The sequence below is a fragment of the Pseudopipra pipra genome, chromosome Z, assembly GCF_036250125.1.
Source record: "Pseudopipra pipra isolate bDixPip1 chromosome Z, bDixPip1.hap1, whole genome shotgun sequence".
NCBI lineage: Eukaryota > Metazoa > Chordata > Aves > Passeriformes > Pipridae > Pseudopipra > Pseudopipra pipra.
In genome coordinates this window covers 38,364,035-38,378,091 of record NC_087581.1, presented here as the reverse complement: position 1 = coordinate 38,378,091, position 14,057 = coordinate 38,364,035, and the positions used below count along the sequence as shown (strand labels likewise).

The 14,057-nt window shown below is 39.9% G+C and overlaps 1 protein-coding gene across 1 annotated transcript; it reads left to right on the top strand.

Moving 5' to 3' along the window:
• The first annotated feature begins 2,143 nt into the window (after nucleotides 1-2,143).
• On the top strand, nucleotides 2,144-11,956 carry LOC135407878 (fructose-1,6-bisphosphatase 1-like). Its single transcript, XM_064643295.1, has 7 exons — nucleotides 2,144-2,363; nucleotides 4,749-4,911; nucleotides 6,577-6,669; nucleotides 7,691-7,834; nucleotides 9,123-9,260; nucleotides 10,439-10,558; nucleotides 11,533-11,956. The coding sequence occupies exons 1-7, from the start codon at nucleotides 2,194-2,196 to the stop codon at nucleotides 11,722-11,724; spliced, it is 1,020 nt and encodes a 339-aa protein (XP_064499365.1). The 5' UTR covers nucleotides 2,144-2,193; the 3' UTR covers nucleotides 11,725-11,956.
• The last annotated feature ends 2,101 nt before the right edge of the window (nucleotides 11,957-14,057 follow it).

The window sequence follows — 14,057 nt, the reverse complement described above, 5'->3', positions numbered from 1 at the left end:
GCAAGGGGTGTGGAAATGGGTTAATCTATAGTACAACAAGTTGCCTTGAGTACAGAAGATTAAGAACATGCTCTATATGCTAAAAATAATTATTCTGCTCCCACAGTAGAAAATGCTGATCTGGATGGATTTGTAAGAAACCAGAATCCTTTCAAAGGATTTCTATTTCAGTTCACAGTTTACTCGTTTCTACCTGGCTTCCATGGCAGGAACGGAGGAGTAAAACTCTTGTCCCGCTCATCTCACAAACTCCAAAATTCTCAGCTGAGGTTTCATCTTAGAACTCAAGGAGAGTATGCATAGCTCTGTGAGTAAAATGAAAGAGTTTATCCTCAGGCATGGGTATTAAAACTTTAGGTTGTGTCCATTTTGAACTGACCTTGACTATTTGATACTGAAGTACAGCTCTTCCTGCAGATTACTGATGTATTCGCTAGAGTCTTCACATTTAAGATGAATTGTCCCTAATCAGAAATTCTGGAGTCTGTTACCATGACTCACATATTCCCAGGCTGTTCTGTCTACTTGCTTCTACCCAGTTTAAATGCACTCATCCAAAATTTTATGGGATTTTTGCTATTAGTTGTTCTCAACTATTAAGACTGAAGTAGCTGCTGTAGATCGTTGTAAAGCATTGTTTACCCTTAAAAAAAGAGCTAACTTCAATGTTTCATAAATTTTCCAAAATCCACCTGCCACTCCAAGAGCATTTTTATCCTACTGGGCTGGTAACCACTTGCCAAAGACTGAAATATCCCATTCAGAAGAGCATTTCAAGTACTCATACCTGATGTCTTTAGGACATTCTGTAATTCTGGGCATGGCTTTAAGGAGAAGACATTTATGCATACCTTTGAAGTATGTAATGTGTAGATGTGCAATGTGCTTTGGATGAAGATAGAATGTATGTATATGCAAAGAGGTGTGCCTTTTAGAAGATTTTTGCCCTGTGTTTGACACAGCCTGGAAAGACTTCAGTCTGAGATTTCCATTTAGAATTTGAGACTGTGCTCATTCAATTCATGGATGTATTCTACTGAAAAAAATTAAGATTTTTAGTTATTGATCTCCTTAGATAGTGGAAATATAAAACAATGGCTAGTACAACAAATCTGCACTGTATAGAGTAAATCACCCATATTCAGATTTGTGTTTGTCAAGTTATTGTGTGAAAAGGTGGATCTAGGGTCAGGTGTTGGGTGAGCTTGGTTTCCCACACTAGTGCTTGGATTTTTCTGATCAAATATTAGCAGCAAAACATATTACTTGATTTTGCAGCAAAAACAGCTAGTCTGGAATCAAAAGAGACTAAGGAGGGTCTAGATGCCCTTGCAGCAGTATTTGTATGAGGGGCATTGATTTCTGACTTTTGAAGTGGAACTCCACCTACATCTTTCTATTGAACAGACTTGGAGAATTTGTTATAAAAATCTCATTGAGTCCAGCTGCCAGCGGCTGTTTCCTTGCAGCTTTTTTATAGTGTGGGATATTTTGGGGCACATGGGATTAGCATGATCTCTGTACACAGAATAAGTTAATACTTGATGGAATCGGTTACTAAATGTGTGTTTTTCCTGTGCTGATGGGTCAGGATAAGAACATTCCTGTGAGGCAGAAAATACTAACCTTACTTTGTAGATTGTGTGCAGTTCACCATAACCCACATGCCACATGCAGTTTTGCAATCAAGTGATGAAAGAAGCGGACTTCTGAATTTTTGGGCACGCTTCCAAGAGCGTTAGCATTGAAGCGTGACCATTGCAAACACTAAGAGCTACCAGTACCCCTGTCTCGATTGACTTTCTGTGCCGCTCACATAACGGATGCCCAAAGCATCCTTCCCCCACCTCTACCCCCACAATGTAAAAGAGTGAGATAAGACTAGGTTTAAAAAAAAAAAAAAAAAAGAAAAAAAAAAAAAAAAAAAAAAAAAAAAAAAAAAAAAGGTATACTTGCGGGGATTGGGGTTTCCCCGCCGCTATTCCCCGATATTTTAGAGAACCGGGGGGATGATGAGATGGGCTCCCGCTTGTCATTCCCACCCCCGTCCCCGCCTTCCTGCAGCCCAGCGGTGTGGGGGGTGGTGGGGCCGGGGCCGCTCCCCGCCCATGGCCTCGCCCGTGTCCCCGCCCCGCCCCGCTGGGGCAAGTGGCGGCGGCGGCGGCCTCGTCCGCAGTGTCGCCCGCCGCCACCATGACGGACCGCTCTACCTTCGATACCAATGTCATCACCATGACCCGCTTCGTGATGGAGGAGGGCAGGCGGGCGAAAAGCACCGGGGAGTTCACGCAGCTCCTCAACGCCCTCTGCACGGCCATTAAAGCCATCTCCACCGCCGTCCGTAAAGCGGGCATTGCCAACCTGTGAGTCCCGGGATGCGCCCCGCACCTTCCCGCATCCCCGCGGGTCCAGGAGTGCCTCCGGGGTGGCGGGGATGGGGATGGGAGTGGGGATGAGGGTTACCAGGAAGGTCTGTGAGTGGGGTTGCATCAGCCCACCCAGTTGTAACTCCATTAGCATCTTGGTTTCTTGATTTTCTCAAGTAATACATTTCCTATGACTTTTTAATAGCATTAGGCATGCAGTCTTTGAGCGATGTCTCCCAGTAATAGAACTTCATGCAAACCTTCAGCAAGTTCGGGTGCTTTGAACCATAAGACCAAACAAAGAGACTGAAATACAAAGCCTGTCAAAATATAGCTGAATTATTGCTCATTGCATATTGCTTAGTATCAAAGCACCATTTTATGCTTTGAGGTGTTTATCAAATTCAGTGTGGCTTTTTTCCTATTACATCACAGCAAGCAGAGTTTCTCTGTGAAACTTTGGATGTCTAAGGCTTTTAGAAAGTGCACTGGTTAGGAATAGTAGTGTCTGTAGTCAGCCAGCCAGAGGGAAGTTGCTCTGGAGATGCATCATTAGGAAATTAGAACTCTTGAAATGTGAAATAACTGAAACTGGTTGTAGGTAACTAATCCTCCTAAGTATTTTACTTATTGTTCGTATGCCCAGTTGTCTGTTGATCAGGGCATCAGACATGGGCAGCTTCAGCACTTATTGGAAACTGTAAAGACAAAATGATTTTGCCTCTACAAGCCATGCAGTGGAAAATATAAGAAAAAGGCAAAAATCCTCCACTTTATGCATGTTTGAACTATATTTCTATTTTGACTTCAGATATCATGTAACTGTGATAATTTTTAATTGTTATGTGCTAGCCCTTTCATGACTATTGGTAAAGACCAGGGTTTCCTATCTGTAACCTGATTTGTAAGTCTAAGGTCCCATTCCTTTTGCGTCCTACATGTGTGTCTCTTGACAGCTGCCCACAGGTTCAATACCTGTGCAAATAGACTTGCCTTATCATATGCAGTGGGTTTGACTCTCCAGCAGTGCTGAGGTGCCAGGCTTCAAACTCATAAGCCTCCTTGAGCAGTGCATCTCCCACTGTGGGACTGCGTTTTATAACCAGGACGTTGCTTTGCTGTTGGGGAATGTGAACAAATAGGGATCACTGGAATCCATTTCTTTGGATCCAGGCTCAACTATATGCTTAGAGCTGCCCAGCAGGGAAGGTGCAGAACAGCTGGGGAAGACGTACAGACCCTTCCCAGCTTCAGGCCCCACAATGGACACTCTGCCTTCCCCACCCGGGAGTCCCCAACAGGCAAGATGTGAGAGCTGTAGCTGCTGCTGTGCCTCCATTCCTAAAGCACGGTGTTCAGAGTACATTTTTTTTCTAAAAGCACTTTCACAATTGCAGGAAAATGTTCAAGCCACTGTAACAAAGAGAGAGAGAAAAAGACAGAATTTTTCTTCGTCTCACACATTAAACTGAAGAAATGCAATGCATTCCTAAAGTAATGTGTTAGGTGTTATTAAAAAAACCCTGAAATACCAGTGTTCAGTGTAATCAATGAACCACAGCTGAAGGGCATAAGAGTCATCTGAATGTATGCTGGCTATTGTTTTTCTCTTCTAAGAATTAAACTTCCCCTTTCTTGGTTTTGCATGCTTTCAAAATCACCTGTCATATGGTCTTTGGTACTTCCAGATGCCAGATGGTTTGATTCTGGTTAGCTCATAGTGTTTTATTTGTGTTTCTTATTTGTATTTTTCCATTCTTTTCCCAAGGAAATGTTTACTACTTAAAATCAAAACTGAAAACAATGAACCATAAAAAAGCTGATTTATCTGTGAGCAAAGTTTTTCTGCTGCAATTTGCACATCATATTGCTAATCAGGAGTCTGTATGTATATTACATACAGAAGTTATAGCATAACTTGTGTCATAAGATTCACACATATATTCATATATATATATATATTATATATATATATAATACTTTTAAGTATAAGTTTTCTAATGAAGTCTTAGGAGCCTAGGATTCAGGGACAGTATTTAAGTCTTGAAGTTAAGAGGTCATTAAGAAACACAATTGTAATTCAGCCTTCACAGCCTGCTCCAGTTGTGTTTGCCCCTAGTTTACAAACTACTGAAAAGTGATTCTTTGTTTTGTATTCCTCACATTCAGCAGCTTCTAGATTTGCCACCACAGCTAAAGTTAACAGGTCTCAGCAAGAGTTCACTGGACAGTAAATAAAAAGCAGGCTTAGAGGGCTGAGGTATCATCCAAAAGTGCTCTATATTTTACAGAGGCTTTACAAGTATATGTTTGCCAGAAACAGCACACTTTGGAAGACAGTGCTCTGTTCTCATGAAATGCTCTCTCTTGCTGTTGCTCTAGCTATGGAATTGCTGGGTCTACTAATGTGACAGGAGATCAAGTAAAAAAGTTGGATATTCTTTCCAATGACCTGGTGATTAACATGCTCAAGTCATCCTTCAGTACATGTGTTATTGTGTCAGAAGAAAACAAAGATGCTGTGATAGTGGAAACTGAAAAACAGGTTAGTAGCTTTAAAAGTTCTCCCTGCTTGATTTCAGATCAGCCTTTAAAGCTGTGTTGCTTCAGATCTGAGAAAGTAAAACCTGCTAAAAGTTTCAGAAAACAGGTACTTTCCTATATTGGCAAATGAAGGTGGAGCAGGTAGGTGGAGAGGGTGTGAGTCAACACCTGTCCTTTCTATCATTTCAGCTCTCCAGACTGATGTTTGTTGTTTTCATTTTTTTTCTCTGTTGTTCCTCCCCACCTTCCTTTTTTTCCCACCTTTTACTTGTTGTGGAAGAAATGTTTCTTTGTACCCCATCTGATCTCTGGAACTATGCTCTGAGTCAGTCAAGCCCTGTTGTAAAGTCACTTTGTCAGTAGGACACTGAGGAGCTGTTCTATGCAGGACAAATGTTGAGGTCTTTAATTCATACAAATTCTCCTTGAAGCCCCTGAAAGACTTACAAACAATGAAAAAAAAGTAATTTTTGCATATTTATTATTTATGTTGACAAATCTGCATGCATTTCTTAAGGGGTAGTTCCTTTTTCCTATCTAATATTTTGATGTGATCATGTAAAAATTTGAGTAAAAAATTAGTAAAAATAAATGATTAAAGCATAATTTGAAAAGCAGTTCTTTCTTTCTCTTCCTGTTGAGAAACCTTCAAAGTTGATTTTATAGGCATTGCATGAACACAGATTGCCTTAGGTCTGAACAAATATTATCAACGATTCTCAAAGATCACTGAGGGAGGCTCAGTGTTACTGCTTTTCTAAATTAAATATGAGCTAATATGGTGCTTTTATCAATTCCTACCCAGAATTCCTACTTGCAGAGTAAAGCATTGCTGGACTTAAATAAATTTCTGGCATGCAGGATAAATTCAAATGAAAAGTGAATAAACACTCTTGTTATACATTATTATTAACACGACTGTGAATAAAATAAGGAGGGGGGAACAAGATACTTAAAAGGTACAGTTAATTCAACTTTTTTCCCTGTACTGGCAATTTCCTATACCTACAGGAATCCTTAATCCAACAATAGGCAGGGACCATTTCTTTTGAGTCCCCAAAAGCCAGAGCAAGACCAGCCTGACTAAGGTAATTTCTGACCACATGTGCTTCAGAGCACAGATAAAGTGAAATGTATAGTTTAGGCATGTCACCTGTTAAAGGCCTTTTTAATATCTCTGATTTTTAGCTCTATTTGAAAAAGGCTGATCTTCATTTGTCTTTTTCCTTATGGTTCAGAAAGCCATGTTGTTACAGAAGAGCAAGTGCAGCTTAGCTTAGATGATAGATTTTACAGGATGTCTATTAAAATGGATTGGCTTTAATTGCATAGATGAAGCTAAACTAATAATTTAAAAGTATTCCCATTTTTTTACTTCATATTAAAAATTGTGTTGGAAAACTTCACCTTTCCTGTGTCATCATCTGCTAGGTACTTTAAAAATTTCTCAGCCTCTGCTTTGTTACAAATCACAGTTATAATCAAGAATGAAATTGGAGCCAAAGAATTCCTAACAGTTAAATTCAGTTCCTTTATAATCTATAAAAGCATTTTAGCTTGTAGTGCTGTGTAAGTCTTTGAGAAAATTTATCTCCTGGAATGTTTTTATTTGGGGAAAGTGGGTAAATAATGTCACTAATATAGTTCACTCTCTTGTATTTTCTAGGGTAAATACATAGTCTGCATAGATCCTCTAGATGGTTCTTCAAACATTGACTGTCTTGTTTCCATTGGGACCATCTTTGCAATCTATAGAAAGGTAAAATGCTTTCATGTAAGATAGGAAAAACTGTTACTGTGCATCTTTTGATGAAATATAATTGTGTGGGAAGACTTAATAAAATCTAACTAGACTTGTTTGTAAAAGAGACTTTCAGAGTCAGCTTTAAGTTAAATCTACTATTTCACAGACACTTGTATAAAACATTTGTGAAGGATTTGCATTAGTCTCTTAGAAGATTAAATACCTATATGTACATAGAAGCCTAGCTGATATTTAATTATCCAGCTAAAGCAATTACCCCTTGCAAACAGATCACAGCTTAGGTTCCATGAGTATTTGTCTTGAGACAAAATACCATGTAGTTGTCATCCACTTGGGGAATGTGCTTTCAGGTTTTCTTGTTCTCTCTATTAATAGTCCTGTTAGCCTGAGGAGAGGCTTCAAACACAGACCAGAGCTGAAACACGTTGTGTGCATTTGAAGTGTCTAATTCAATCTGAAAGGCAGAACCTTGTCTGGAGGAGCTTGAAATACCAGACTTAACAGGTCACAACATGGGGTAAAAATTAAGTCAGATAAAACACACTCAATTGTCCATTTCAATTATCTTTTGTATGTTGTCATATATCCCAGAGTAGCTATTTTTCAGCTTCATTTTTGTATGAAGCAAAAGAAAACAAAGTACTTTCTGTTTGCTTTGAACTCAGTGAGTCATGTTTCATTTCTTGCTTTTCAACTGTGCGTCAGAGTTTTCCTCTGAGCTGTGTTCATCATCACCTACAAGGAGGTACACAGCTCTTTATTATCTCCTTAATCCTTTCCTGCTTCCTGCATTCCAGCTAGACTTATACAAGAGCATTTCTCTATCAATGTGTTTGTATCCTCGATATAATTTGTATTAGTGCATCCAATAGGAATCTCAGTTGTGGCTCATGGAAGCATTTGTGCTACCTCGTGTATAGATGTGGAGTACAAGACTGGTCCCTATCACAGGTAGTCTAGTTATGTACCAGCAATCGAAATGAAGTAAAATGGACTATGCTCCTTCTTATTCTAGGCCTCCCCTTCTGAACCTTCTGGGAAAGATGCTTTACAACCTGGGCGTAATCTTGTGGCAGCTGGTTATGCTCTCTATGGGAGTGCCACAATGCTGGTACTGGCCACTTCTACTGGAGGTGTCAACTGCTTCATGCTGGATCCGGTGAGAATGTCATCTGTTTCTTTGTTTCTGTATTAGAGGTAACAAGGTACTGTCTATAAGAAGTTTTTGTCCCCAACAAAATCAAACAAAGGAGCAATTTTCAGGCTAACATGAAGCAATGAAGTATAAGTGTGCTTGTGCTTGTACTTATAACCCATCAACAATAATGTCAAGAGACTTACATTGTGCCGGCCCACTGCAGTACTGCTATGTGTGACTCAACAACAGGAAGACAGCAAAGCCAGCGGGGCAAATACACAGCGTGTATAATCATGTGATACTGAAAATGAGCTGGTTTCTGCAGTGCAGAATGCCCTTTAAGCCTTATTTGTCTTTTCCTTAATGCTAAGACCTTAATAAACCAGAGGAGCAGAAATATTTAACCTTTTCTTGTGTTTTCAGATCCCACTATGATGTGTAAAAGAGTCAGAAATATTTAACCTTTTCTTGTGTTTTCAGATCCCACTATGATGTGTAAAAGAGTAAGTGATGTGTGTAGGTGCATTTGACATTCTAGCATGCGTTTACTATATGAGTTTTAAAATAAAAGTTATGCTGATCACAGCAGAAAGTGACCTTGCTTTAGTGACCTTTTTTGTTTGTAATCAGTCAGGCTGTGCCACCTGCTGGTCTTGAATTTTTATAACCCACAGAGGTCAAGCTGCAGGAAATATAACTTGGTGCTCTTTGTTTAGTAGCAGCTTAAGCAGATGCATGTATTTGTGTCTATATTCAGGTAACAGATTTAACTTTGAGCATGCATGCATGTTATTTTGTTTACTCTTAGCACTGACTTAGAAATTTACTATAGAGAAAACTAAACAGACCAGCCCTTGGTCATAGAGATTGGCTTTCTTGACCACAGGCTTCCAAGCTAAAATGAACTGGAATTTTTTTATATCTACAGCTATTTGAAGATGCTTATGCATTGGTTCACCAAGCACTCTCAGTTTCCAAACTCCTCAGAACTGTACATTTATTATAAGTCTAACAAATGAGTGGACAGCTAAACAAATTTACAGATGGCAGCAATTTTTTGGCATAGAAAAAGAATAGATAGCTTGGAATGGTAGAATGAAGAAGCTTGCATGAGCCCAGGATTCGTGCTCTGTCTGTGTTTTATGCATGTGGATTGCAAAGACCATGTTTTTGTAGGTACCAAATTATTTTTAAAAATTGGCAGTTTTAGTAGATTTTTATTAAATTATGTGTATTATTGGGTTTTGCCTTGGTTTGTAAATAAATGAGCAATTAATGTTAACAAATAGTTTTTCTTTCTTATCATTAGGCGATTGGAGAATTCATTTTGGTGGAAAGGGATGTGAAAATAAAAAAGAAGGGAAATATCTACAGTCTCAATGAAGGCTATGCTAAATATTTTGATCCTGCAGTCACAGAGTATCTCAAAAAGAAAAAATTCCCTGAGGTAAAAGATACTGTTTCAGAGAAATTTTCTGATGACAAGCAACTTTCATGAGTTCCAACTTTATGATCAATCACTCTCTCATGCACTGTTCAGAGCTTGTTTTCCTTTGCTGTCTGTTTATAATGTAACCTGACTGATAATGACAGGAGTAGTTGATGTGGCCAGATATTTCACTATTTCTTAGTACTGCACTGCACCTTTTTTACATCTTTTTTTCCCTTTCTTTCTTTTTTCTTTTTTTTAATCTTCCTTCCTGGAGGGGGCCCAAGTAATGGTACTGGGGGCAAAACTGGGCATTTGGTAATCAAACAGAGAGGAAGGCTCATCTGATGATGAAGAAGGTTTATTGACATGTTAGATTGCTGCTTCCTCACAGCAACATCCGAGTACATGGAGAACCAAGTGGAGATGACAGTGGGTCATTGCTCAGTGGTAACTCAAACTGGGTCCTAAGGGTGCCTCTCACTTGGAAATCTAGTGTAGTTTTGAGGCCTGCTTTGTGATTGTGCAGCTTCCTGGTGTCAAGAGTCCCAAAGCTCCAAGGAGTGCCCATACAAGCATGTCTGCTCTCATGCCTTACTTATGTCATCACTGGAGTTATTACTTTGACACTTCCTACTGTTAAGTGGTAGTATCCCTTCCTAACTTCCTGATCTTGCTTTGGAAAAAGACTGGTGTTTTCATCTAATATTTTTCCAGGCTTAAGATGTTGTTTATTTAGAAATTAAATTACTCTCTGGAGTATAATACTGGTAGTCAACTATTAACTTTTTCTCAACAAGAAGTTGTAGAAGCCTGCAAAAATGGTTGGAAAAAGTAGGAAAGATCACATCTTTTGCTCTTTGATATTTTTTCTGCTGTAAAAGACAAAAACCCAACATCAATTCCTAGCACTTGATTTTTTTTGCTACTGTAAATCCAGCATTTTCCAAGGGTGAGAGCTGAGATGCATTTTCTGTTGTTGACATTACTGCTCATCTATGCTGAATTCTTCTGTCAGTCCTTTTCCTTGGATTTTCTTAGTTAGAAAGTGAAGAGGATACTGACATATTCTCCGAAACTACTTCGAATATTATCAATCAAGCACAGTATGGAGAAATTAGATGTTAGGATTGCTAAAGGGGAGAGATTAACTTGGTATGCTCAAAAGTTACTTTTCTTTAAATGTCTTTCTGTAGGATGGCAGTTCACCATATGGTGGGAGGTACATAGGATCTATGGTGGCTGATGTGCATCGCACACTGGTGTATGGAGGAATCTTTCTGTATCCTGCTAACTCCAAAAGTCCCAAAGGAAAGGTAAACCTGAATAAACCCAGTTACATTATATAGACATTTCACTATCAAGATCAATATTTTTATTGCAGAACCTGTGTTTAATAACTGGTAGCTTGCATTTCTTGTGTGTGGATATGGCCCCCCTTTGCACACTGTCACTTGTCAGACACATATTTTAAGGCCACTGCTAACCTGTTTCAGCTGCACTGACTTTTCTTTATCTGCAAACATATCTGGATTATGGAACATACCAGGAGATGCGCTGTTCGAACAGGCTTCTCTGTACCATCTCAGCTGAAAATGTGCTGGCCCCAATCAAGCAGAACATTACAAAGCAAACAATCCATATAACCCTGAGATTCCTGTTACAAGATATTTTGTAAGAAGCCTAAATGTAGTTGGCCATTAGGAGAAGGTCTGCCAAAGAGAAAACCATCTGCATATTGTACTTGGTAAGAGGGCCTCATCTGGAGGAACTGTGCCTGGCTTCCTCTGCAGCAGGTCAGTCTGATGGTCAGTCAGGGAAAATCGCATGCTTACAGGCTGACAGGGGCACTGTTTATTCAGCAAAGACCTTTCATCTGTTTTGTAATTGTCCGTAAATTATTGCTTCAGGTTGCAGATAATATGCAGTTATTCATTAGAGAAACCTAGTGGCACACTCAGGGCCAGTGTTTTCCTTTCTTTTCGCACAGTCCTGTGTGGTCTGCTGCCTTGTTAATGGCTGTGTTGAACTTGCAAACTTTATCTCTCTGTAAATAGCGTAGTGCAAACATGAGCTATGAAGAAAGAACTCAAATTGGGCAAATCCAGCATTCGCTGTGTTTTGTTTAACAGAAAAATTGACACAGTTTCATTCTTGAGTCAAAGTTTATATGAAATAAAGAATGCTTGTAACATTGATTGATTTAAAATCAAATGCTAAATATATTTACATTTCATGATTTTCAATGTTGTCTGGGCTGACTACTGCCAATTTGACTTTTGTCTTCTAGCTGAGACTGCTCTACGAATGCAATCCTATGGCTTTTGTTATTGAGAAGGCTGGAGGAATAGCAACAACTGGACACCAAGCAATATTAGATATAGTGCCTGAGGATATCCACCAGAGAGTGCCTGTTGTCTTGGGATCTCCTGATGATGTAAAGGAGTACCTTGAAATAGTCAAGAAGCATTCAGCTAAGTAAAGAAAGCTTGCTGGAGTCACTGTGCAGAGGGGAAGAAATGTCTTATAGCTGAACCAAAGAACACACTGCAGCACTGTGAAGTTGAACTGTCTGACCTCTATAGCAAAAGAGCAAATAAGCCATATTTTCATAAGATTTTTTTAAAGTGAAATCTTGTGTAATTACATTATGCAATGGAAAGCATTGAAAGATTGCAATAAATAAAGCATTAAAGGTTAAAGCAATGAAAAAATATGTTTTCTTTTTCATTTGTCACTTGTGATTACATGAGAGCCACTGTGTTGCAAGGAAATAGTGTGTTGCATTCAATAACTAGGGGGAAAAGACTCCACTTTCTCAGACAAGTTACAGACTATCGCCAGTGTATCTGACTCTGTCCTCTTGAGACTGTCCTCTTCTAAAAATCTTGTGAGGAACAGTCAGCAGCCTCTTACAGTGAGTGACCTTTTCTGGGCTGATGTCTAGATCCCAGAAGTTGCTCAGTGTACTTTAGTCTCAGTTTGCTCTGACCAGGAAGTTGTGAAACATGTGCATTAGTATATGTTATTTCTGACACATACTGTTAATATTGACAGTTGTCACTCTATCAGATCTGGTTACACAAGGATGGAAAATACTATGTTGGGGGACGTGGGGGGGTTAATTGGATAAGGAGTATGTGTAGACAGCTTGTACATAGAGTCTGCTGTGGTGAGCTGGCTATCTTTGCCAGAAATTAACCTGCTTACTTGATGAAAACATGAATCCATGTGTTGCTAGAACACCCCCCCCCCCCCTCCCTCCCAGCTGTTCTTTGTATTATTTTGGGATTGTGGATTACCATGGAAAAGGATTCTGCCATGCAAGCAGCAGGAAGGTTCGAAATAACCACAAAGTGTACTGACATTCAATACGCTGATTCAGAGCATGCTGCTGGGAACAGAACTCTAGTGCTTGGAAGCCAGATGCCTGTCCACCTGTCTGGATACAGTTTATGGCTGTTACTCACAAGCTTTTTGAATTAATTGAAATCTGCAAACCTTTGATATTTCTCACTGCCCACTTACCTTCGCCAAACTCAAATTAAGGGACATGTGGACGTTTCTGTGGGTAGACTGGCAGCAAACACTGACTCAATCCATGGTCTGGGAGGCCTTGTCTGTGAGTGCCATGAGCTGTAAACCTGTCTTCTTGAGGATCTCGCATACATCAGTGCAAATAGCCTGACTGAGCCTGGTTCTTCTTGTAAAACAAGAAGGGAGTGTGGGGGAACCTGGAGTCTATGGTGCCAAAGGCATGCTCTGTGAGGGCTCACACAGAAAAAAAACTGGGACCCTTGTTCTGACAGGTCCCTTGAGACATTTGGAAGCATATTGTCAAACCTTAGACAGCTGAATAAATGCATCTCCAAATTGACAAGGGACAAGATGTTTCTGACAGGGACTGAATGGCCTAGTTTCTGCAGAAAATGTTTCTGATGAGGTTTTACTTGTGAAGACAGAGCTTTCAGGGACCTGAGCCCCTTAAAGGACTGTGACAGTGCTGGCCATAGTCAGTTTGAACTACAGTGCCTCAATAGTGTGTTAGCATGACTTGGCAGACAGTATCCACAGCAGCCATTTTTGTCTAATTACAGTAATTCCTTGTCTGTATTCTGCCCTCAAGCTTGACAAGAATCCCTGGACTGCATATATTTATTTTTAATACACTGTGCTGGCAGGAGGTAAAGGTTATAGGAGGAAAGTTAATACTGCCCGTATTTGCTAGGTCAGTTCCCAGTGTTTTGGTTTTGCCTTCAGGCTGACTTTTATAGTTAGCATTTTTCACATTGTCAGATGGTTTTTCTTCCAATCAGGAATATTTAAGCCCACATGTGAACAATATCCCTGGCCACCAATGGGGAGAAGTATTCAGTAATCTGCTTCCACATCCCCCCTCCTAGAGCTCTCCCTGACCATCAGCGCGGGGCAGGAGGGTCAGTTTGCCACAGTGTCCGCTACCAGCCCCTGTGGCAGTACTTCCTGCTGCCCTGCTCAGAGGCTGCACTATGGCCTTTGGTGAAAGGTCAATGGCTCCAATTTCAGCTGGTGCCATCCAAGTGACTAACATTTCATATCTGTTAGAAAAGGTGTCACCTTTAAGACACAGGACTGGCCTATACACAAGTGGAAGTGTGAATCATCCCCAAGAGCTTTTGTATAATATTTATATTAGAAGGCAAATCTCCCAGAGATCTGTCAAATTGAGGTTTTTATTTTTTTAACCTTTCTATGCTGTTCCAATCCATTGCACTGAGGGGTTCTCAGACTTATAGGGACTCATCACACGTTTTTGAAACAATATGATTTCTCCCC

Coding starts and splice junctions, on each gene's coding strand:
- LOC135407878 (XM_064643295.1), top strand. CDS start 2,194: ATGACGGACCGCTCTACCTTCGATACCAATGTCATCACCATGACCCGC. Junction 4,912..6,576: donor TAGTGGAAACTGAAAAACAG/GTTAGTAGCTTT, acceptor TGTATTTTCTAG/GGTAAATACATAGTCTGCAT. Junction 9,261..10,438: donor AAAAGAAAAAATTCCCTGAG/GTAAAAGATACT, acceptor GTCTTTCTGTAG/GATGGCAGTTCACCATATGG.